This window comes from Neovison vison, chromosome 2 (genome assembly GCF_020171115.1).
Source record: "Neovison vison isolate M4711 chromosome 2, ASM_NN_V1, whole genome shotgun sequence".
Taxonomy (NCBI): domain Eukaryota; kingdom Metazoa; phylum Chordata; class Mammalia; order Carnivora; family Mustelidae; genus Neogale; species Neogale vison.
The window spans coordinates 92,209,920-92,233,041 of record NC_058092.1 but is presented as its reverse complement, the minus strand read 5'-3'; the positions used below and the strand labels follow the sequence as shown (position 1 = coordinate 92,233,041).

At 36.7% G+C, this 23,122-nt stretch overlaps 1 protein-coding gene across 1 annotated transcript in view; it reads left to right on the top strand.

Annotated features, from left to right (window-relative positions):
- The window catches only part of VAV3 (vav guanine nucleotide exchange factor 3), a 364,578-nt gene that overhangs the window by 321,908 nt on the left and 19,548 nt on the right, over positions 1-23,122 (top strand). Inside the window, exons 22-25 of the mRNA XM_044238799.1 lie at positions 5,367-5,401; positions 11,996-12,112; positions 12,727-12,814; positions 19,216-19,345. Coding sequence (XP_044094734.1) covers positions 5,367-5,401; positions 11,996-12,112; positions 12,727-12,814; positions 19,216-19,345 — 370 coding nt within the window. The remainder of the gene's footprint in view (positions 1-5,366; positions 5,402-11,995; positions 12,113-12,726; positions 12,815-19,215; positions 19,346-23,122) is intronic.

Sequence of the window (23,122 nt, the reverse complement as noted above, 5' to 3'; positions counted from 1 at the left end):
TTTAAGGTGACATTATTTTATTGTAAGTTAATGTTTAGGGTAGATTTTTTTATGAAACTTTTGAAGTTCTTGATTTGAAGTAAATGAAATTCCTTTACTAATATAGTAGAGCTGATGGTTTAAAAAAAAAAAAAACCAACCACAAAACTCCTTAAATTATCTTGCTGGCTATATTTTGCTTCTTCCTTAGATTTACAAACTGGGCATCCTTTTCAATATCATAAATGTCTGCCATCCTTGATTTCAGAATGTAGTCTGTAAATTAATTTACCATATTCATTCCAGCTTCATTAATTTTAGAAGCAAAGGGAATCAAAAAGAATTTGCTATTCTATTGGTTCTGTGATCTAATGTCACATGTTCTTATCTAATAATCTTAGAAAATTATTGAACCTTGATACCACTCTTATTTAGTTATGTAAGCAAAATGAGTTTTCAGTTAGTTTTCTATAATTTGTATGAACAAGATTCAGGCTCCCTATGCTTAAAACAATGATATTCATATGTAGGCAGGAAGCAGGAGATTATACATTCTAATATTAAGATGTTTGGGAACCAAAAGACATCAAATCAAGAACATTAAATGTTTCATTTATCAAGTTATGTTATCTTTTTACAGCCTCTTGAATATGGCATAAAATGAACATTTGAAGTTTTATTTTAGGAAAATTCTGTCACATGGCAGGTATTTAATACAATTGTTTGTTTGAATGAACAAAGGCATGAAAAAGGAAGCAAAATTTCCTAGCTGAACCTAGGTAATTAACAGTAGTAAATACTAATTATATCAGCTTACAGCAAATGGTATTTGGTGACTTAGTTAGAAGAAGGGAAACCATGTTCAGAATTTTAAGCTGGTAAGGACTTAAAGAGGAATACACAATTATGCATGGGAATACTAACTAAATATGATTGTTTTACAATGCAAAGTTAACAAATAGTTATTAAAATTTTAGTGCTTACTTAATGAAATTATAGATTCATTTGTTGGTTTAGGATAAGTTAAGTGAAGATAAATGGGTGGAGAGATCGGAAGGGAGGATATGTTGAAGGAGTTTGGAAGATGGTGTCTTCTTTGACCCTGGGACATTTTGTTTATCAGGGCCCATGAGTAGTGTGGAATATTCCATTCTGAACTCAAAAGTTATTCTCCAATATATGTTGTGCCAGTATAACAAAAGTTCTGAAGTATGCAGTTAGAAAATTAGAACTGAGGAGAATGCAAGAGGAATATAAATGAGACAATTTCATTTCTGGCAATATGGTGACTGGAGACAAAGCCTGGAGCTACGGCACAGTGCAAACTTGGATACCTCTTTGTGACTCCAGAAGTCCTCAGTGGATGAGCAGGAAGAAAGCAGTTCCACAGAAGATATGTCTGTCTTCATCTTGGATCTGAGCTGGGAAGAAAAAAGAGAGCAATCTCCCCTAAGAATTCCTAGCTTTAGATCCAAAGACCACCAAGGAGTAGGACTGAAATTGATACCAGCTCTGTGACTACAATAATTCTAAGCTAGAAACAGTTTAAAATGATTCCATGCTGATTGTGTTTCCAGTACAAATACAGATTGTCTCTGGATTGGAGCCTCATTATGCACAGTCCTTAAAGAATTTCTATGGATAAAGTCCTAGGGACTTTAACACAGTATGGGATTTTCACATTCATGATTAAACAAACCATCTTAAGCAAAGTTTAGCAAAAAAAAATAAAATTCAGAGTTAGATACACAAAGACAGCAAATATTGTAATTATCAGGTACCAAGGTCAACTTTTTGTATTTAATATGGTTGAAGAAATAAAAAAGAATAAAACTCTAAGAAGAGAACAAGCCACTTTCCAAATTTCTTGGATGTATTTCACAAAGAATCAGGCAGAGTAAATGAAATGAAAACTTTAATGGAACATTACATGACATATTAGACACAGTTGGGTAGAAAATTGGAAGACAAATCTGAAGAAACTTCTCAGTGAGTAGTTCAGAGAAATTAAGAAGTGGAAATCTGAAAGAGAATGAAGTGATAAAGTTCAAATGCATGTTATTGAAGGAGAGAATAGAGATAGTGTGAAAAAGCAATTTTCAAATAAATAATAGCAGAGAATTTTCCAGAACTTATGGTAAAACTAATCTCAAAAGTCAAGAAAAGTGTATAAAATTAATCACCTACACACATTTTAGTTCATTTCAATGGCAGAACATCAAAAACAAGGAGAAAATATTAAAACCAACCTTAAGGAGAATACAGATTACCTATAAAGAGTTGATGACTTGACTCATAGCTAACACCAGCAATAATGGAGGCAACAAAAGTTTTCACTTCTGGTAGTTGCCAAGTAGCCCTTGTTGGATCATGCTCCTGCAGAAAACAGCTACAAACTCTGGGCAAGATAGTAAAGCATCAGCAGTCTGAAGGCATTGGCTAAGGGAAGAGTTGACACTCAGTGAAAAGAGGATGACTCTAGGCTAGCTTCTTGGTTTTGGGGCTGGCTTGAGAACAGACATTGGGCTGCACCATGCAGGGTAGTTAAAATTCAGAGAGAAACCTCGTAGTATCCCTAGCTTGAAGAAGCAGAGTGTGGATCTTGAAGGAAACTTCAAGCTTGAAGTGGAATGGGAAGCCCGAAATCTTAGAAAGTGTCAGAGGGGGAGGGACCTCAAGTTCTGTGTATAAACTTTGCCTCAGTTTGGCTGCCTGGTGCAGACTCCCAAAGTGGCTTAGTTGAGGCTAAAAGAACAAAACTGAGAATTCATCTGCCTCTCACCACAGGGGAGGTAGTTTGCTGTTGGAGTTCAACCAAGTAAACTGCCTACTTCAAGAAAAATCGCACTCTTTCTGGAAGCACAATGGAATTCAGAGCTTCTACAGTGTATTATTCAAATTGTCCAAGATACTACCCAAAACTATAGAGGAGGAGGAAAACACAGACTATACTCAAAAGAAAAAGCAATCAAAGGAGAATGACCCTGAGATGTCCCAAATGATATAATTAGCAGGGAAAGATTTTTTAAAGTAGCTATTATAACTATGCTCAAGGACATAAAGGAAAGCATGTTCATAATGAATGCACAGGAAATCTCAACAGAGAAATAGGAACTATTAAAAAGAACCAAATGGAGATTCTATAGTGTGAAACTTTAATATTTCAGGCAATAAGAATGATATGTTCAAAGTTTTGGAAGGAAATTAGTCAACTTAGAAATTTATCTTTCCTCTGTAAGGATGAAGTAATGACATTTCTAGCCAAACAAACACAGAAAACTTACCTCTAACTGTCTGCTCTAACTCATATAAGATGTACTTCAGGGAGAAGCACATATCTTATATATATATTATTTTACATGCATACTCTATATCCAGTAAAATATTTTTTTAAAACTGTGTGACTGCAGCCAGAGTTTAACAATGTAAACAGCCTCTGATGAAGGTAGGAAAAAGGCATTAGGGAAAAATGATCAAAGATGAGAACACCGTCAAAGATAGGAAAGTATCCAGAAGAAAAGTCTGTATTGTTTGTTTTTTTTTTTCATGATATAATTTTTTTTCCCAATTTATTTATTTTCAGAAAAACAGTATTCATTATTTTTTCACCACACCCAGTGCTCCATGCAAGCTGTGCCCTCTATAATACCCACCACCTGGTACCCCAACCTCCCACCCCCCCACCACTTCAAACCCCTCAGACTGTTTTTCAGAGTCCATAGTCTCTCATGGTTCACCTCCCCTTCCAATTTACCCAAATAACCAATAGCATGGAGGACAAGGGGCATTAGAGAGTAGTAGGGAATTTGGGTAAATTGGAAGGGGAGGTGAACCATGAGAGACTATGGACTCTGAAAAACAGTCTGTATTGTTTTATATAAGAAAAGCGCCAGCAAAGAAGTGGGGAGGGCCCAGGACAAATGGAGAAGGATAGGATCCCACCCTCAGTATAGGGATCAGTGCCGAGAAGATAGTTCTAGCCCTTCACCTATCAGAATACATTCACCAAAGACTGAGAAAGTTCTGAAAGGACATCAGACTGAAATAGCCTGGGATATCGGTTCTGCTCTAGAATGTTCTATCACCCTTCGTTTTTGTGGCTCTTTCAGCTTTCAACATAGAATATGTTGAAGTTCTTTTCCCTTCTCTGTCCCCTCTTTGTGTTATTGGTTTTGTTTTGTTGTGTTGTGTTTGCTTTTTTTGTTTCAGCTCTCTAGGGAGAAGGATTGATTTAGGAATAAGTATGCATTTAAAGAATACAAAGTGGGAGAAGGAAGGAGGAAATACTTTTCCATCAGATTTCCAAACCTATGTATATCTTCTAAAGAGAAATTATTGACAGTTGATTCCTATTTGTGAAAACAAAATAGTATAAGAAAATATTTGTAGGATCTGAATGGGTGTAATATACTCTAAAAATTATTTTCTGTGTATTAGGATTTTACATGGTGGTGAAATTAAACATGTGATCCATAAGATAAAAATATTTAAATACTAATAACTTTGGAGATGCTCTGGCCAGAAAGATAATTTTATTATATATAACTATTAATCTGGAAGGTCAAAGTACTAACAGCCCATTATGAAAACTGACATAGCTAAGAGATATATTTACATTAATCAGAACTCTGTTAAAAATTAAAGGTAAAAGAGATTCATGCAAAATTTCTAAATACAAAACAAACTATTCATACTCCTTATCTTTCCTTAAGAATCTATAAACTTTGTTCTCCTCTAATAGTATGTATTTTGTTATTCTTGGAATATTGGTGTACCTTCTTTGGCTTTGTTCATTTTCTAGTTATAATCAGCAACTAGAAGTTTTTTTCTTTTTCTTTGATTGCACAACAATTGTAACATGTTCTCTTTTGCAAAGCTCTATAGGAGAAAAGGGAAAAATGAATATTTCACATGATTTTTCATCAATAAAATGTTTGCCAGTTGGTAGACTTCAAAATAAGAGGTTAGAATTTGTGATACAAAATAAAAGTGTACATCCAGTATGTATTTTTACTTTGCCTGTTTTCTAGGAAAGCAGAGTGCTATTTGGGTTTCCTAACATTTTCATTTATATTTTTGTGGTATGATTAAACTGCCTTGTAAATAAATACCAAAAGCTTCCAGTTCATATTTTTCCTGTTATCTCCCCTCTTGGAGGTACAGTGGTGGTAAAATGAATGAAAGAATGAATGAAAGTGAAATGAATCATTTTCTTCTTATCTGACATATACTATGATTCACTCTGTATAAAACTGCGAATGGATAGTTCCAGGACTGTGCTATTTAGGGTTTTATAGAGCTGAGTCAGCGCAACTGAATTAATGATTGATTCCTAAAAGCTTCCCTTAAGTAAACTTAATCTATTTTTTTGGCTTTTTATATCCTAGGTGCCCAAACCTGTAGATTATTCTTGCCAACCCTGGTAAGTATTAAAAATGTTTATGCAGCTAAGTTGAAATACCACAACCTTAGCTCGAGGATGCCTTAAATATGGAGGTAGTAAACCACCTTCCATTTCTATTTGTCCTGGCTAAAGGTGTTTTCAGATACAACAAAACACGATAATGAATTTATATATCGCTGACCTTTCCATAACTTCATCAGAGTGGGGTGTGTGTGTGTGTGTGTGAGTGTGTATGCATTCATACACCTGACTAAATTCAAAGTTGTAACAGTTACAGAAAGGAGTGAGTCATAGGCAAATATGTATCTTATATTTTGGAAGAGTAGATTTCATGAAACAGAGAAAAGAATATATGATTCCATTGTCTGAAGCTAAAAATTAGTCCAGAAAGGATAGTAGATCGTAAATCGTAATGTGGAAAGAGCAAGATGTATTCATGTCTCATGTTCTGGGTCTACATGGAGCCGACTTATCACTTAGAGGCTAACATTATCACTAATAGAAATAAGGAAGCAAAGGGGATGGTGATTATTACTTTTTAGACATGATGAGTTTAAGGGGAAGTGATATCTTCAACTGGAAAAACTCTGTTTAGGATCCAGAATAGTGGTGATCATAGATGTTAATGACTAATATATACCAAGAGCTTACTATGTGCTTAGTATTTTACATTTTATTTCGTTTTGTGTTCCAACATCTCTATGAGGTAGGTTGTTATTATCTTTACAGATGAGGAAACTAAGGTTAAGGCCATGCAAGTAGTGAGCACTGGAGCTGGGATTCCAAGTTATGTCATCTGTATATTGCCATATTGCCTCTCTAAGTACAAAACATGGGCTTATTTACTTAATTATGTTTGTTTCCTTGAGTTTTATGTTTGGCTCCTCTTAAAAGGACTGCATCTGTTTTATTTTCTAGATATGAAGTATAGGCATGCAAATTAAATATCAGTATATGTATATAAATGAGATACTCTGAGAGTTTATAGTACTCGTTTAGTTTGCAGGTATAGATAGAACACCTGAAATGTCTTGTATTTTTAAAGTGTTCTTGGGATGCCCAGGTGGTTCCATCAGTTAAGCTCCTGCCTTCAGCTCAATTCACTGTCGCAGGGTCCTGGGATTAAGCCACATATGGGCTCTTTGTTCAGCAGGGCGTCTGCTTCTCCCTCTCTCTCTGCCTGCCACACCCCTTCATGTGCATTCTTCCTCTCTCTCTCTCTGACAAATAAATAAAATCTTCTAGAGGGCACAGCTTGCATGGAGCACTGGGTGTGGTGAAAAAATAGTGAATACTGTTTTTCTGAAAATAAATAAATTGGGAAAAAAAATCTTCTAAAAAATTTTTTTCTATTCTATAACCAAAGCATAGAAAATGCCCAGTTGTTATAGGACTACACTCTCCAAAGTATGGAATTCTTCCCATCAGCCCCCTTGCTCTCCCCCCAACCATCGAGTCTGCGCTCTGCAACTATTACCAGCTTTCTCTGACCTCCCTGAGCTTGCTGAAGAAATTATAGCAGGCTTTGGTAGAACTGGGAAGCTTTGCTACATTTTTACTTAAAGATAAATTTGAGGTTAGAACCACATGGAATTAAAAACCATGATCTTGACAGGAATTAAATTTGGAAAATAGAGCTGGTAGCAAGAATAATCAAAGGGAACACCACCAGGAGCAGATAAAATCATGAGAGTATGGTGATCAGCTTCCTTCTCTTTTATTATTTTGCACATAACTAGGCATAATAGTTATCAGGGTAATGATTTTAAAGATAAATACTAATGCCACAAACTACTTGGATTTCATGAAATAAACTGAAAAGAAAATAGAAAAAAAGAAATAAAAAGAAGAAAAAGAAATAAACTGAAAAAGAAAAAATAAACTGAAAAACCTAATCTCCTGTGCCTTGAATGGTTCCCAGGTACAGATTAGTTTTTGAACACTTTGATTTAAAATGCACCCTTGTAGATATGTAAAATTCTATTGAAAATATGACTTAGTATTGTTCCTAATGATGATAAAAATCAAAGTGTTCAGATAAGGGAAGAGCCTTGAAGACAGAAACAAATAAAAATATTTCATAGTAAAATTTTTAAATTGCTGTTTTTCTTTCTCTTGAGCAACTTAGTTTATTCACACTACACAGACAGTTTCATGGGAAATGCTTTCTGCTGGGGGACAAAATGGTCAAGAATATCAGAAATGGAAACTTACAATTTTGGAAACACTACACTGTTTAGAGAAAATGATGCTGAGTGATGACATGTGGTTCTCAAGTCATCAAGAAGTTGGATATCCACCAACTGCATTGTCTATTCATTACATCTCCATTTAAAAACAAGTTACTCTCACAAGGTAAACTTTGTCTCTTGGGTAGAATCAAGGTGATTATCTTCATTTGCCTGGGTATGGAATTCTAGGTGAGAAACTGTTTTGCATCTCAGATTTTCAGACATTGCTCTATTGTCTTATAACTTCCAACTCAATGCCATTCTGATTTATTTCCTTTCTTTCTCTCTCTCTCTCTCCCCCCCTCCTTCCTTCTCTCCCTCCCTTCCTTTCCAAGAGAATAAATCTACAGCTTTATTTATTTACTTTTCAGTAAATCCAAATCCTTTAGGGGTACAGCATCAAATGGATTCTGTGGCGGTTGCCTTTAGTAGGAAGGTTGTTTTGGGATTTGGCATGAACCATGTGACTGTTTCCATGAGCCTGAGTTTTCCCCAGATTACTCTGGTTTTGTTCCATTTGCCACCAAGAGTCATTGCGTTGCTCTTTGTTTTGTACACGTAAGCACATCTCTGCCTAGAATTCAGTTTCATCTTGAGCATAAACACCTTCAATTTTAAGAAGAGCTGTGTGCTTCCTCTGGTTCTGGAAGCCCCGCTTTCTAGACAGCAAAAACAGTCTTGGACCACAGCCTTCCAGTCATATTTGTTGGATTTAGGAGTCCTTTTCCCAATAGACCTCCACAGTTCCAAGATGGTGGGAAGAGACTATTCTGATTTCTGATTCTTTGTGTGTAGTCTGATTGTGTGTGTGTGTGTTGGCAGGCAGCAGGGGGGCGGAGGGCGGTGCACAGTCTGCAGGCAGGAATGAGACGTGGGGCTTAAAACTGGGGAACCATCTGAAAATCCATATGAAGAACAGGATGCAGGTGCCAAGATTCCTACCCCATTCTCCAAATAGTCAGACAACTTACTTTTCACTACCATAGCAGGAGACAGTAGAATTAGAAGGTTTATTATGTGGGAAAAACTGAGCCATGTAGGGCTTATACTTAGAAAGAGCAATGCCAGCAGAGATTGAGGGAGATGCTATGCTGTGGAGTAGTCAAATTAAGGAAAGTCTACACACTGACTGATGATGATCCCCAGGTCCTTTATATAGCTCAGTTCCAATACTGTGACAGCTGGGTCTAATACACACAGACTATCCTCTCATTGCATCCAGACAGGAATCTGGAAGATTTTTCTCTAAAGGAACTAAATAGACTCGGTTAAAAAAAAAAAAAAAATCCGAAAATCATTTGGGTATTATCCAGCCCCATGAATCACATTCTTGCCAAATGATTATGTTCCTACCCAGCGAGTCTGCTTTGGTGCTCCCCACACCCACTGAGACACCTCTCTCCCAAATATAAACAGGCAACAAAGAGAACTAGGCATTTGAGAAAAGCCTTGAACTAGAGAGCAAATAGAATAAATGGGGAAAAGAAACAAGGAAAAGGCAGACATTAGAATGAGCAGAAGAAATATTTAGTTTTTAAGCCTTTAATTTATATTCTCAGAATTAAGAGATGACAATACCAGTGGAAGTGAGCTGGATGTTTTATAAAAGGAAAATCAGAGAACAAGAAAGAGTTTTTCTAAATTACATATTAAGTAGTAGAGTTGGAAAATAAAGTCGAGCAAATCCTCCAGAAAATCAGAGAAATAATTTGATAATCTGGAAGAAATGATAGGGAAATTAGACAGTTGATCCAGGAGGCACAGCCTTTGTTTAGTGGAACTCAAGAAAGAGAAAACAGAGCAGCAATTGTCAAAAAAAAAAAAAAAAAAAAAAAGACAAAATTTTCCCAGAACTGAAGGATATATGGCTCCAAATCAAAGATGCCACTGAGAACCCAGGACAGTATTGAAGTAAAACATATGGCATTTAACTGGAAGGCACGTTATCATGAAATTTTACAATATAGAGCAGACAGAGTCTGAAAGCTTCCAGGGAGGAAAAAGAAATCGGATCACATACAAAGAATCAGAACGGCACTCAATTGCCAGTGAGAAGACAATAGGACAGTGTCTCAAAATCCGAGAAGAAAAGTAATTTCTCACCTAGAATTGTATACTCAGACAAATTCTCAATTAAATATCAAGTAAAATAAAAATGTTTTTCTGGATGGGAGGCTTTCTGAGTATTACAACCTATGTATCCACTTATAGGAAGCTGAAGGATGAGCTAATAAACCAATAAAGAGGGAGATAGGGAATCCAGGGAATGAAACCAATGGGATGTCCCAAGATTGTAATAATTCAGCAGGCTTAGAGAGCAAGTAGTAGTGACTAGACCAAGAGGGTCTAGAAGAAATGAATGTCTCCGTAGAAAAAAAATGGACAGGTTTAGTATATGGTGTTGAGAAGTGTATTACTCAGGGGTTTATCATTCTCTTAGAGAATTTGGAGAGAATTTGCAAGGTAAGATTTAGCGAACAAAGAACTTCAGGAATTGTTTTTTGGGTGTCAGATGTTCTTTGACTATGAAAACGTGACAGAACTGGGCCAGATGATGGCTTGACTTTGTAGAGGTTACGGAAACAAGAGTGAGGAGAAGCACCATGAAGGAATGAGCACAAATGGAGAAGAAAATTATTTTCCTTCCTGACACCTAAAATTAATAAATTAAGAAATTGTAGTTTGATTATTTAGAAATATGCAAGCACAGATTTTAAAAAAAATAGATAAAATGCTTGAAATGGAACGTGGGATATAAAACTAACAAGATGGGGTAATGCTACTTTTTCATTATTATTATAGCACTAGTTGACTTTTAGAAGCTATATGTTCATGTGTTCCTTTGACAAAAATGCATATACTATATACTAATTGCAGTAGGTACCATGGAGAGATTACAATAGTGTAATAAGAATAATAGAGTGAAGTGTAAGATGCAGGACAACATTCTTCAGATGAGATGGTCAGAGAAGGTCACTATAAGCTTGAGTGATGAGAAGGAATGTATATGGATTGGGTGAGTGTTGTACAGGCAGTGACAGTCTATGGGAAGACTCTTAAGACCAAAAAGAGGCTGGTAAATTCCTGAACCTGAAAGAAGGTTGGAGACTAGTGAGAGATAAGATGGAAGAGTGATCAGAACATCCCAGGTACTGGGGTGTCTGGGTGACTCAGTGGGTTAAAGCCTCTGCTTTCGGCTCAGGTCATGATCCCAGGGTCCTGGGATTGAGCCCCGCATCGGGCTCTCTGTTCAGCAGGGAGCCTGCTTTCCTTCCTCTCTCTCTGCCTGCCTCTCTGCCTAGTTGTGATCTCTGTCAAATAAATTAAAAAAAAAAAAAAAAAAAGAACATCCTAGGTACTAATAGTTCATAGGTTATCATAAATGCTTTTATCCCAAGGTACCATCTGCATAAAATGCCCTTGCCTCTCCTTCTATACTTGCTAGAAATCTCACATGTCTTCCTTCAACAAAATTTGTATCTTAAATAAGCATTTAGTATACATTAAAGATGGGTATTTAAACTGAGTTACCCTAGTCTATGTGTGAATCAGAGAATTTTCTGGAATACTAATTCGTGAAGTTTTGAAATACTAAGTCATGAGTTTTGAGATGTGAAATTTTTCCCTTTAGCTTTATTGCCCCAAATCTCTGCTATATTTTGCCATTAAATGTAAAACATTGCATTTGATGTGAAAGGGTCACTATAGAATATCTTACCATTGGATTTGGGCCATTGATTATTACTGTTAATGTTATGGAATTTGGGTATGTATAAGGTGAAAATAGTTTAGGAAGAATTCTATTGTTGAAAATATCTACCTTTTATTTTTTAAATTTGGTTAATTTTTCAAATTTAATTTAATTTAATTCCAGTTTTCCAAGATTCATTTGTTTATGCACCACACCCAGTGCCCCATGCAATATGTGCCCCCCTTAATACTCACCACTGGGTTCACCTAAACCCCCTACACCCTCCCCTCTAAAATTTCACCTTTTCTATGCAAATGTCCTATACATGATAGTCCCTCCCTTACAAGTCTTTTTCCTTCTTGTTCTCAAACTCCCTGTAAGTCTCTCTCTAACTCAATACCTACTCACTCCTCTCTTTGTCTCGTTTATTTATTAGATAAATATTGACTGGGTGCTTTTTATGCATTAGGCACTGTTCACTTTACCATGCTAGCTTTGTAGAGCCTTTGCTTTTCACTTTTCAAAGGACATTTTTTTTGCCTTATTTTTTGAAGCAATGTAATTAGTTAGTATAGAAGTAAAAACAGCTCTGATCTGCCACTAAGTTAAAATCTTGACAGATACTTACTTTCAGCTTCGGTTCTGTTTCAGGTATATTACCCAGATTTTCTGTGTCATTCTTTCTTTCAGGTATGCTGGAGCAATGGAAAGATTGCAGGCAGAAACTGAACTTATTAATAGGGTAAATAGTACTTACCTTGTGAGGCACAGGACCAAAGAGTCAGGAGAATATGCAATTAGCATTAAGTAAGTAGGACAAGTACTTTTACAGAAATAGATTTCCTGTTTTCATAATTGCATAGACCATCTGACACATATAACACTGATGTTAAAAACCAAGGTTCTAATTGCAGCAGAAATAATGCATCTATCCAGACAGTTCATTAATACTTGAAAATATCTGTTAGAAAAACAGTATTAAGTGTTATAGGCTGCTAATTGGCATATTAGATTTCTTTCATAACATTATATTTTGGTGATTTGATGTGTGTGTTTCTCATTAAGTCTAAAAATATATATTACTAGATTTTGTCTTATTTGATTTTGTTTTTCTATATTCTCAAACTGAACTTGCTCAATAAATTGGGCGAAGTGATTGGTCACTCTGTTGAGTAGTTGACCAATCTAGTAAAGAAACAAACCAAAAAAAAAAACCACTTCTCACTTCAAATATTAGTTGTATCTTAAACCAATCTAGTAAATATATTTTGTTAATTAGCTGTCACCAGTGTATTGGCATAGGTATATATTTTGTCTTCAGAATTAATTCCTATAATTTTATTGGGGCATGCCCTCTGGTAATTATTGATTTCTACTGATTAAAAACACATTTATATTCATACGTTATTCATTGCCCACAGGTACAATAATGAAGCCAAGCACATCAAGATTTTAACAAGAGATGGCTTTTTTCACATTGCAGAAAATAGAAAATTTAAAAGTTTAATGGTAAGCATTGATTAGTTCTTTTCAATCTGTGGTCCTTATTTTGCTCTTATTTCAAAGGTCAGTTTAATTCAATCACTTCTTAGAAATTTTGTGCACTGAAAAGTTGTTTATAAGAGACCCCTGTAATTTTGCCGCAGAATCCTGATAATTCTAAGAATTCCAATTGAGTTTTATATTGTCCTACTCATTTTTTTCACTGTAAATTCAGTTTGCAAGTTTTAGATAACATTTCAGAGTCCACATGATTTATGATTCTTAGAACAATGGACAAATTCAGTCAACTTCCAGTGATTTGTGTTTCGCCTTGTGTTTGAGTCACAGGGCACATCTTTCACATGCATTTCTCCTCTTCCTTCCTCTGCCTCTAACTGCTCATACAGACAGAGGAAGGCATTTTTTTTAATTAACATATAATGTATTATTTGCTTCAGGGATACAGATATGTGAATCATTATTCTTACACAATTCACAGCACTCACCAGTGCACATACTCTCCCCAATGTCCATCACCCAGACACCCTATCCCTCCCATACTCCTCCCCTCCAGCAACCTTCAGTTTGTTTCTTGAGATTGAGTCTCTTATGGTTTGTCTCCCTCCAGGGTCCCATCTTCTTTCATTTTTTCCCTCCCTTCCCCCACGACCCTCCCCCGACCCTGCCCTGCCTCTCAAATTCCAGAAGAAGGTAATTTTAATAACAACAAAAAAATTGTGACTGGTAAAATACCTCTCACTAGGTTCATTCCATGCAAAATACAATATAATATCAAACAGAAAAACTTTTTGTATTTTCTTCTATTTTAAATCATCTGTGCTATAATTCCGTTTCATTATTTTGGACAGTTAAGTATTAACAGGGTAGCATTTTTACCAAACAGTCGATATTTCATAGGAATTTTATATTTAAATTGAAATAGTACATTCTTACCAAGTCGCTTCTAATGAACCAAGATTACTTTATTCCTACAATTTAAAAAATTAGCACTCAATAATTTTATTAGTGCATCATATTATGGATGTCATAAAAACAGGATCTATATGGCATTATATATATGCATTGCTGACAATAAAGAAAAAGTTCATGTTTCTTTAAAAGTGGTCTCAAGTCTGATTTTGAAGTTTGAGGGTTTCCTGAGGTAATGAAGAATTTGGACACAAGACACAAGATGCATTTGTAAGCTCACTTTAAGTATTTTGAGGAACATTGGGAAGGACCACTCATTGATTGAGCCATCAGTCAAATGATATGTATTGCATCCTCCGGAAAACATCTCAGAGCACTTTGCAGACGTTAAACATTAAAGTTAAAACGGAACGTAAGAGAGCCTTACAAAATCGGCCAGCCTGAAAGCCTTATCTAAAAATCTAGAGCTGCTTTGAGACAGGGATTAGTGTTTTAAAGAAATGGAAGCATCTTGAGTTGAAAGAAAAGGCAGAAAACCTCTCTGGACCTAAATATCACACTCTCAATTCAAAAGTTAAGGATGGGCAGCAAGATCATATCCTGGAAAATAGGAGTCCTGCCCAGTGAGTAACCAGGATCCAGGTGGCCTTCCTGCTGGAAGCGACTGAACGTTCTGTTGGAACACGCAGGCTGTGCACAGAGAGAACTGGACCTGAGGAGGTTTTTCCTGAAGTGAAAACCTAGGAGGCAGGTGGCAAGTGGATGCACAAATAATGAATGACAGCCCCAGCTGAGTCCTGATAAAAGCAGCCACAGGGGGGGTCTCCACATTGCTGCAAGGCACAGCGGCTTGAGCTCTCACCAGCAGAACTTCCGTGGATGGTAATGAACCTGCTCCACGGTATTTCAGTTAATGTGAGACTTAAAAAAAAGTGCTGTAGGGCCAAAAGATGACTGCCAGCTTTGCCGACTTTGAAAGTAACAAAAGGAACTCCCATCCGAGGAGACAAGCAAAGAGGATGAAAGGAATAGTCGCTGGAAAGGGCCAATCAATTCAGCTTTGTGTCCCTTGGTTCAGCTCCAGAAAGTTCATCAGCAGCTGAGGTTAAGAAGTGAAAAGCCGGTAAATACTTCATGACCTGGATTAGTGGACATAGGTCTTCGCTTTCCTATCTACATACAAAACGGTGATTCTAGGATAAGCAGCAGACCCCCAGTGTCCTTAAATAATGTGTACCAGAGAGCAGCAAAAGTTTCTGCACTGATATTCTGGAAAGGGAATTAAAAGTACTGTCATGGAGCTAAAACAGGCTCCCCTTATATGGTATGTGTAAAATGTCATAAATGCCACTGCTAGAGATGCAGGCACGTTGTTTTCCTACCATATCTGGAGGAAAGCATCTTATGTAAGGGAAGCACACAGCACAGTGGGTTAAAGGGAAGGGATTCAGAATTAATAGCATAACTACAATGAAACTAAAAAATACTAGCAAAAGGACGTAATTGTAAAAAGAAAGCTAAGCAGCTGAAAAACTGTGTCTTGCATAATTACTTTGACAGGTTTAGCAAATAACTGTAAAAACTGCTGAAGAGACCAAGGAACCATAGTCTGGAGCTGCCCTTCCCCTTTGTTTCTGTTTGTTGAACCAGGTTATATTGCATCATTAACCTTGTGGAATCATTACGCTTTTGCAGAACTCAAAGAGACTCCACTATTCTAAAGATGCTTTCAAATTTGTAAATCTGTCGGTAGCGAGAACTCACAGTAGTGCTGTCCTTAACACCTAAACTCAAAAATACCATGTGGGTACTTGATCGGAAAGAATGGCTCCTGTTCTAGCAAACAGGATGTTTGGAAGGGGAGAGAGGATTAATAGGCACCTTTGACTTCGCTCTGGCAATGCGTAAGGGCTTCTGCAAATCAGGATCACACAACTTCAAGGAATTGCCTTTCATCATGTTGGTGTCAAATAACACAGTTTCCATTATAAGTATATAATGGTCTGTGCATTTGAGTTGTTGCTTGAGAATGGTTCCATATCCTTCCATTATGGGTGGTAAAGTTATATGCTTCTACCTATGAAACTTATTAGGGCCTGGAGTTAAATTTTAATTTGGCAAGGATGTGAAATGGAAGCAAACTCCAGAACTTGTTCTAAATTAGCCAGTTTCTCAAAGAGAAGATTGACCTTAGGGGGTTATGACCTAAGCTTTTCCCTTTGGGTTTCAATAGCTTGGCTAATCAAAATATTTGTTTTTCTTAGTCATTAAATTCAAATTCTAAATGAATTTCTATATCCAGATTACAAGGCATTAATTTTGTTCTAATTTTCATGTATGCCAGACAATCCATGTCCAAATGCTGTTTATAAATCATCTCCATTGCCTGTTTCCTTGGTAATTGGAATGACTGACTCTCACTCATTATTTTTCAGAGAGACTTGAATTGTTGACACTGCTGTGTCAGTGTGAGATAAGGAAAGCTTAGAGATTTCTTTTGTTTAGCGTCTTCTTATTTACTTGTAGTACCTGAAGGTCAATGACTGCTAAAGCAGGGGTGGATTAGACTAAAATACAGAAAGCATAAAGGCATAAATTGGAAAAGACCCATGGTGGCACAATTTAATTCTACCCAGTCAGAAAACATGTAGGAAGATTTACCCACATAAGTCTGTAAAAATGGAACTAAAATATCTTCTATGCTTAGTGAAGTGACAAGAGTATTTGCAGCTTACCAAGCTGCATGACCCTAGGCCTTGGAAAAGTCATTTTTTCCTTCCATAAAATTTGGATATGGGAAGGTATAAAATGATCACCAAGTCCTTTTCAATATGGTAAGTCTGTGGATTCTTGCCGACTTCACATAAACTTTAATTCCTACTAATCCGTAATATTATAATGCATAAAATTCATACTATTTATAACAAAATTACATTGAAGCTCCAAGGTTTAGGCTTATAGTTACTTTCAGGTTTATTTTCATATTTTTGTTAAAGAACACATTTTACTTAGTTTAAATGATAAGACTAAAAGGACACTTTGGTAAACATTTGCATTAGCAACACAATGTATGTGTATGTACAGTTCTTGCAGAGACCTTACAAAATTTTGCCTTTTATTTTTTAAAAGCATTAAATAATATTAGTCTCTAGAATTTAATTCTAGACTTTGCAAACCATGTTAAAAATCACCATAATACAAATGCCACATTCTGATTATTGAAGCCATTTTGAGGATATAAGCTTCTTTCTGGTATTTTGATTCTTTTTCTTTTCAAGTTGAACAGATTCCAGATTCCTTTGCTTCATCAAAGACCACCATAATCTGGGCTCAAAAAAGAAATAATAGAAGAAATGGAAATGATGATAGATAGATAGATAGATAGATAGGGATAGTTACAGATGTGAAGTATGTAAAACCTTAGCATCTTAGTTCTAAGATAACAAAGTTCTTGGTATAGCATGGACATTTAGAAAATGCTCCTTCCCTTTTGCCTCTATTTTTTTGTATTTACATTTGCCAAGCAATACTTGTTAATAGTCGGATGTAGTTAAGAGCACAGACTTTGGAGACAAATCAGCTGTTCAACCTTGCACAAGTTGATTAACTTCTCTGAGACTTGACTATCAAGGGGGATTAAACATGTTTCTTTTTTCTTTTTTTTTTTAATATTTTATTTATTTATTTGATAGACAGAGATCACAAGTAGGCAGAGAGGCAGGCAGAGAGAGAGAGGGGAAGAAGCAGGCTCCCCGCCGAAGAGAGAGCCCGATGTGGGGCTCGATCCCAGAACCCTGGGACCATGACCTGAGCCGAAGGCAGAGGTTTTAACCCACTGAGCCACCCCGGCGCCCCTAAACCTGTTTCTTACTTATTGTGTGGAGATGGTGCAAAGCCCTGTAAAAGTCCTGGCATATGGGATTGTGGTGATAGTTATGATTATTCACACATGCCAGACACTCTATGCATTCTCGCTATGTCTGTGCACTGGTGCATTCTCCCCATTTTACAGATGTGGGAGTTGAAGAATCTCCGTTTGCTTTACTCAGTGCTTCAGCTAAATCAAGCTGCTTTGTGTTTATGAATGTGGCCTTTACTCAATCACCTTTATGACTGTTCCTACTGACTGGTCTACTTATAGCAATCCTTTCCATCTTCCTAGCTTCTGCAGGTTTGCCTGTTATTCAGTGTAAGCCAAGCTACCTCTGTCATGAACCATTCCCTCCTCCTCTCCATGGGGCTAACAAAAAGAATTGCTCTTTCTTGCCTTTGAGCGCCCATAACCCCTAACTTTCCTTCAAGAGTGAGCATTCCTAGAGGGTAGTAGCTTTATCTTCATAATCTTAATGACCCTGGAACACCCCACACAATGCATTCTATAACTCATCCAAGGTTAGCCATAAATAATGTAAATCATAAATAATATAAATCATTGATGATTCTTTTTCACTTCTTTTGAGTGGTATTTGTCTCAGTTGATTTGTTTTAGGAAACTTTGAACATAACCACTGAATGGAGGTACTGAGTTGATGACAGTGTGGTTTTTAGAAGAAATAAGTTACTTTTACCCTATTTGTTTTAAATGTTGATAGCAGCACCAAATAATTAGGTTAAAAGTGATATTGCTTTTTATTTTAGTTATTTCTAAGAAACATTATACCTATAGTACTCATCTAATAATAATATGCATTTTTCCATTATGAATTATTATTCATTTTTCTACTTAAAATAGAAGGATTCAGATTTGTGCAGAATCTACTGCACAAATTCAGATTTGTGTAGACATCTTAGGAGAAATTTCTGAAATTTTAGTATGGAAGATGGTGGATGGTTATTCAACTAGGCTTGGGTATATTTAAGGCAAATTAGGTGTAAGGGAAAATGCAAAGTACTACCTTGATGTCCTTTCTAAGTAGCAGATGCTGTGCAGAGCTATGGAAGGGCACTAACACTTCACTGTAAGCCAGAAATAACGTCAGGGGGCATTTTTGGTTTATCAGTTTTGGTTTACTGTGGAAAAGAACATTGAGAATCAAGTTTGTTTTTCTGCTATGTTGAAAGAAAATGCAGGAAATGAGAAATTGCTATATATTCAGCAAACAGCTGCTCCCTTTATGTTTGTTTAGAAAAGCAAGTATTTCATAAATAAGAACAATAATTACTGTTCTGCAATTAAAGTTTAGTATGGTTTCTTTTCATTGACCACATCTGACTGAAGACTAACAGGATGCTCTCTATCCATGAATAAGAGTAGGAGGTAACTCCCATTACCAATGGCCGGCCTGAGTAACAAGGACGATTACTAGTTAGTTAGGTGCCACGTACATCCAGAAAGCAGGGAAGGATGATCGTTGACTTACCTTCCCATATACTTATGAAAAATGTGGCATTAAATCAGTCATCCTCCTCTTGTACATAATTATGTGTTCAAGGAGTTCGTGTGTTTGAGAATAAAAGTATCCTTATCAAAAATAATCTTTAATTCTTTTATCCTGAAGGAACTTGTGGAGTACTACAAGCATCATTCTCTTAAAGAAGGTTTCAGAACCTTGGATACCACCTTACAGTTTCCGTACAAGGAGCCTGAACATTCAGCTGGACAGAGGGGTAATAGAGCAGGCAACAGCTGTGAGTACTGCAATTCAGAACACAATTTGCTGTCCCTTAAGGATTGGATTGGAGGCACAAGAACATTAAACATCTTCATTCCAAATTTTGGAGTATAGCCAGTTAATACAGTGATCTGTTTAGCCAGGACTTTTTTGTGGAGCTAAGCAAAATCAGATGGACCCACAGGTTTATGAACGTGTCTAGACCGTAGTTCTCTGTGCCACATCAAAAGTCATGTTTGTGTTCAGAAAATCATCAGAAGTGTAAAGGATATGTCAATATGTAAGTTTCGTACTTTTGAGTGATTTGTATAATAGCCCAACTCCTTTTAACTCGTATGTGTTTGTGGTCATAGGACTGTTTGAGTTAATGGTATCTAAGCAAGGCTGGTGTTCAGCTAGCCCATCTCACCTGGTATCCCAAATCTGCTTATGATCCTATTTCATTGGTTAGTTTCAGGATTTTGAAATGGCTAAGCATGTTTCTTCTGATGCCAGTATTTATAGGTAAACATCAGCCACTTTCTTGCAGAATGAGTGCTGTGCCACAGCTAATCACAAAAGCTTAGCACACCATCCAAAAGCATCTGATAGTTTGAGTGTGAGTTCAAGTCGAAACTTTTTTCTCATCACTATTTAATGTCGCATAAGCTTCCTGGAGTTAGATACAGCATGTAAAGAGAACATTGTGAGGAAAAACACTATGAATAAAGTGTGAGTTCCTTTCCTTATGTTAATATCATTTTTGTTTTAAGTAAAATTCTTTTGGAGGAGAAATGAATACAACTTTATTACTTTTAGAATCCTTAGCCCAAGCAAATCAGGAATATCCAGGGGTATATGAAAAAAGAATTTGCACCGTGGAATATAAGTTTAACCTTTTTTTTCCTCTGAAAGCAAAAACTGAAAGAGAAACAGGAAACACGCAGGGCTCTAACAACATCAGTAAAATTTCATACACTTATATATAAGTAAATATACAAGTACTTTTCACATCAACTGACAGATTTTTTTCTGTTTGAATCACTTAATAGCTATTCTCTTCACAAGGATCAGTAATAAATGACCAAGCTTGAGTAATGAATGTAGTCAGAATGCACTTCATTTTGAAGTTTTAAACACCTATTAAAATTTATCTTTCTGAGGGTGTCTGGGTAACTCAGTCAGTTATGTGGTCTCAGCTCAAACCTTGATCTCAGGGTTGTGAGTTCAAGTCCCGCATTGCACTCCATGTTGGTCATGGAGCCAACTTAAAAAAAAAAAAAGTTTAGCCCAGTGTTACCCAATTATCTTAGATTCTCACATAAGCCATAATTTCCACTCATTTAAAAATGGAAGTTTTTCCTCAAAAAACAATTTTCCTACAAATATCTTTTTCATTCCTATGAATTTCTTAAGAGTCTACCAAAGTTATGATTTTTTTCCCCAAATGAAAAGTATAAATTTCTACTGTCCTTTACTTTGCCTTTCTACCAGCAGGAAATGATAAAAGTTGCCAGGGAGGTCAGTTATACTAAAAATCCTGTTTGTTTGAGTTCACTTAGTTCTAGAAAGCCAAGGTGGGAGAGGTTGGCAATCAGGCAGAGCAGATGTCCCATATTAGTGGAAGGTCATTAGCCCTCATATTGCACTGCGTGGTTACTCCCAGCACTTTCTCTGTGCTTGGCACTTGTAGATGTTCAGAGGATGTTGTCCAACGATGAGCAGAGTTGCCTAATCTAAAATTTGTCTTTAATATTCAACAAGGTATTTAATGCCCAAACTTTATTAGCCACTAGGAATGGAGTTTCAGGCTTTTTGCCTTTTTTTATTTTTTTTTAAAGCACAAAGAGCATAAGCAACAGAATGATTTTGAACATGAATGTGAGCTACAGGGAATTTTTCAACAAATAGAGTCATGCTGTCCAATATTCCCCGCCCAGTCTTTTTAAGAGACTCTGGTGAGCCTACCACAGAACCCTTTTAAAATCAAGAAGTAAACACAAATCATTCATTTAAAATTAATCTTTGTCAGAGTTTGGTTTTGTTGATCAATTATTCATTTACTCATTCCTTCAGCAGATATGCATTAAACACCTAACATGGACAGGGCACTCACTGTTCTAGGTACTGGGCTATAACAGTTGAGAAGACAAGTTCCTGCCCTTATGGAGCTTATATTAGTTTTTCTTTCTTTTTGGTTTTTTTTTTTTTGTTTTGTTTTGTTTTGTTTTAAAGATTTTTTTATTTATTTGCCAGAGATAGAGTACACACAGCAGGCAGAGAGGCAGGCAGAGGCAGCGAGGGAAGCACGCTCCCTGCTGAGCAAGGAGCCTGATGTGGGACTCCATCCCAGGACCTTGGGATCATGACCTGAGCTGAAGGCAGCGGCTTAACCCACTGAGCCACCCAGGCATCCCTGGAGCTTATATTTGAATGGGACACTCAGCAAGTGTGAGAGGGGAATTTGCTCTTTTTATATAGGGTGATTGTGGAAGACCTCCCTTATAAAGCAACCAGAAAGAAACGAGGGAGTGAGTTAGTCTGTCAGTCAGCAATAATTGCACGATGGTCTGGACTCCAGGATTACTCAGTCATTACCATGCAGCACGATTATAATCTTAGATCAAATTTAGAATACTATCCCAGTGTTCCATTTATTTTATACCGTTGTATAAAATAACACTCAGGTGGTTCTCTGGATTCAATGAGGAGCTCTAAGCCTTTGGCACAGTGCCAGTCCATGGTAAACACTCAATAAATATCAGCTACCCCGATTCCACTGCTACCACCACCACTGGTATGTACCACTTACACAGCAAACATTTCCCTGCATTTTTGAGGTGAATTACTAACTCTAACTCCTGGAAATTCACATCTTTGCTTTTATGATTTTTTAAAATAATACCTTAATTTATACCAAATCCTGATTGAGAGTTAACCCTTAATGAAAGCACTGCTTCTATTTTTTGACGTATTGTGCTTCTCAGAAGCAGGAAGAAGGAATGCTGTGTGAGGATTGTGTGGGACGGCTTTGTAATCCTGACCTCTGTTCATAGCTTGGGTGTGCTGCTAAATATTATTCTAAAATAATTTTTACCAAGAAATATTACCTTGGGTTACTGGATTGGATAGGACACTGACCTCTCCATTACTTCTCAAAGGCTTTGGAGGAAGCAGAGCAGGCAAGCTAATGTCTGTGTCCACCCTGTGTTCTGGGTAGAGGGTGAGACTGGAATTCCAACTCCTCAAACCTGCTAGTTTTGTTGTTTGTTTGTTTGTTTGCTTTGTTTTCTTGAATAGTATGATCACCTTGGGAAAGAAAGTCCCAGGGCATTGTAGAAGGGGCTGCTTGCTTCTGTATTTGTCCAGGTTAGAATATTCTGGGGTATATTACCAACTGTTTTTTGAATTTGTAAAACATAAGGTAATGGCAGAACCATCCCCTGAAAATGCAAAAGAACATTCATAAAGATATTGGTTAGAATTAAACAGGAGTCAGGAGTATTGGGCAATTAGCTTATGCCAGTTCGGGGTTAGGATCCCATTGTAGGCAGTGCTCTTTCCCCGAGCTATGAGACTTTACTTTTGCCTTTGGAATGGCTTTTAAGTGTTGTCAAGAGAGAAGAACAAGAGAGAAAGGAAGAAAACACAGAATACTCAGGCAGAGCAGTGAGCTATGGTGCTTCCTAGAAACCACAGTCAGTCCTCAGAATATGTTCTGCTCTGTCCTGCAGATCTGTATAAAAATCCCATTACTCTCCAAAAACTGCCACAGCGAATCTGCCATAGACTGCATGTACAGGTGTACCTGTAG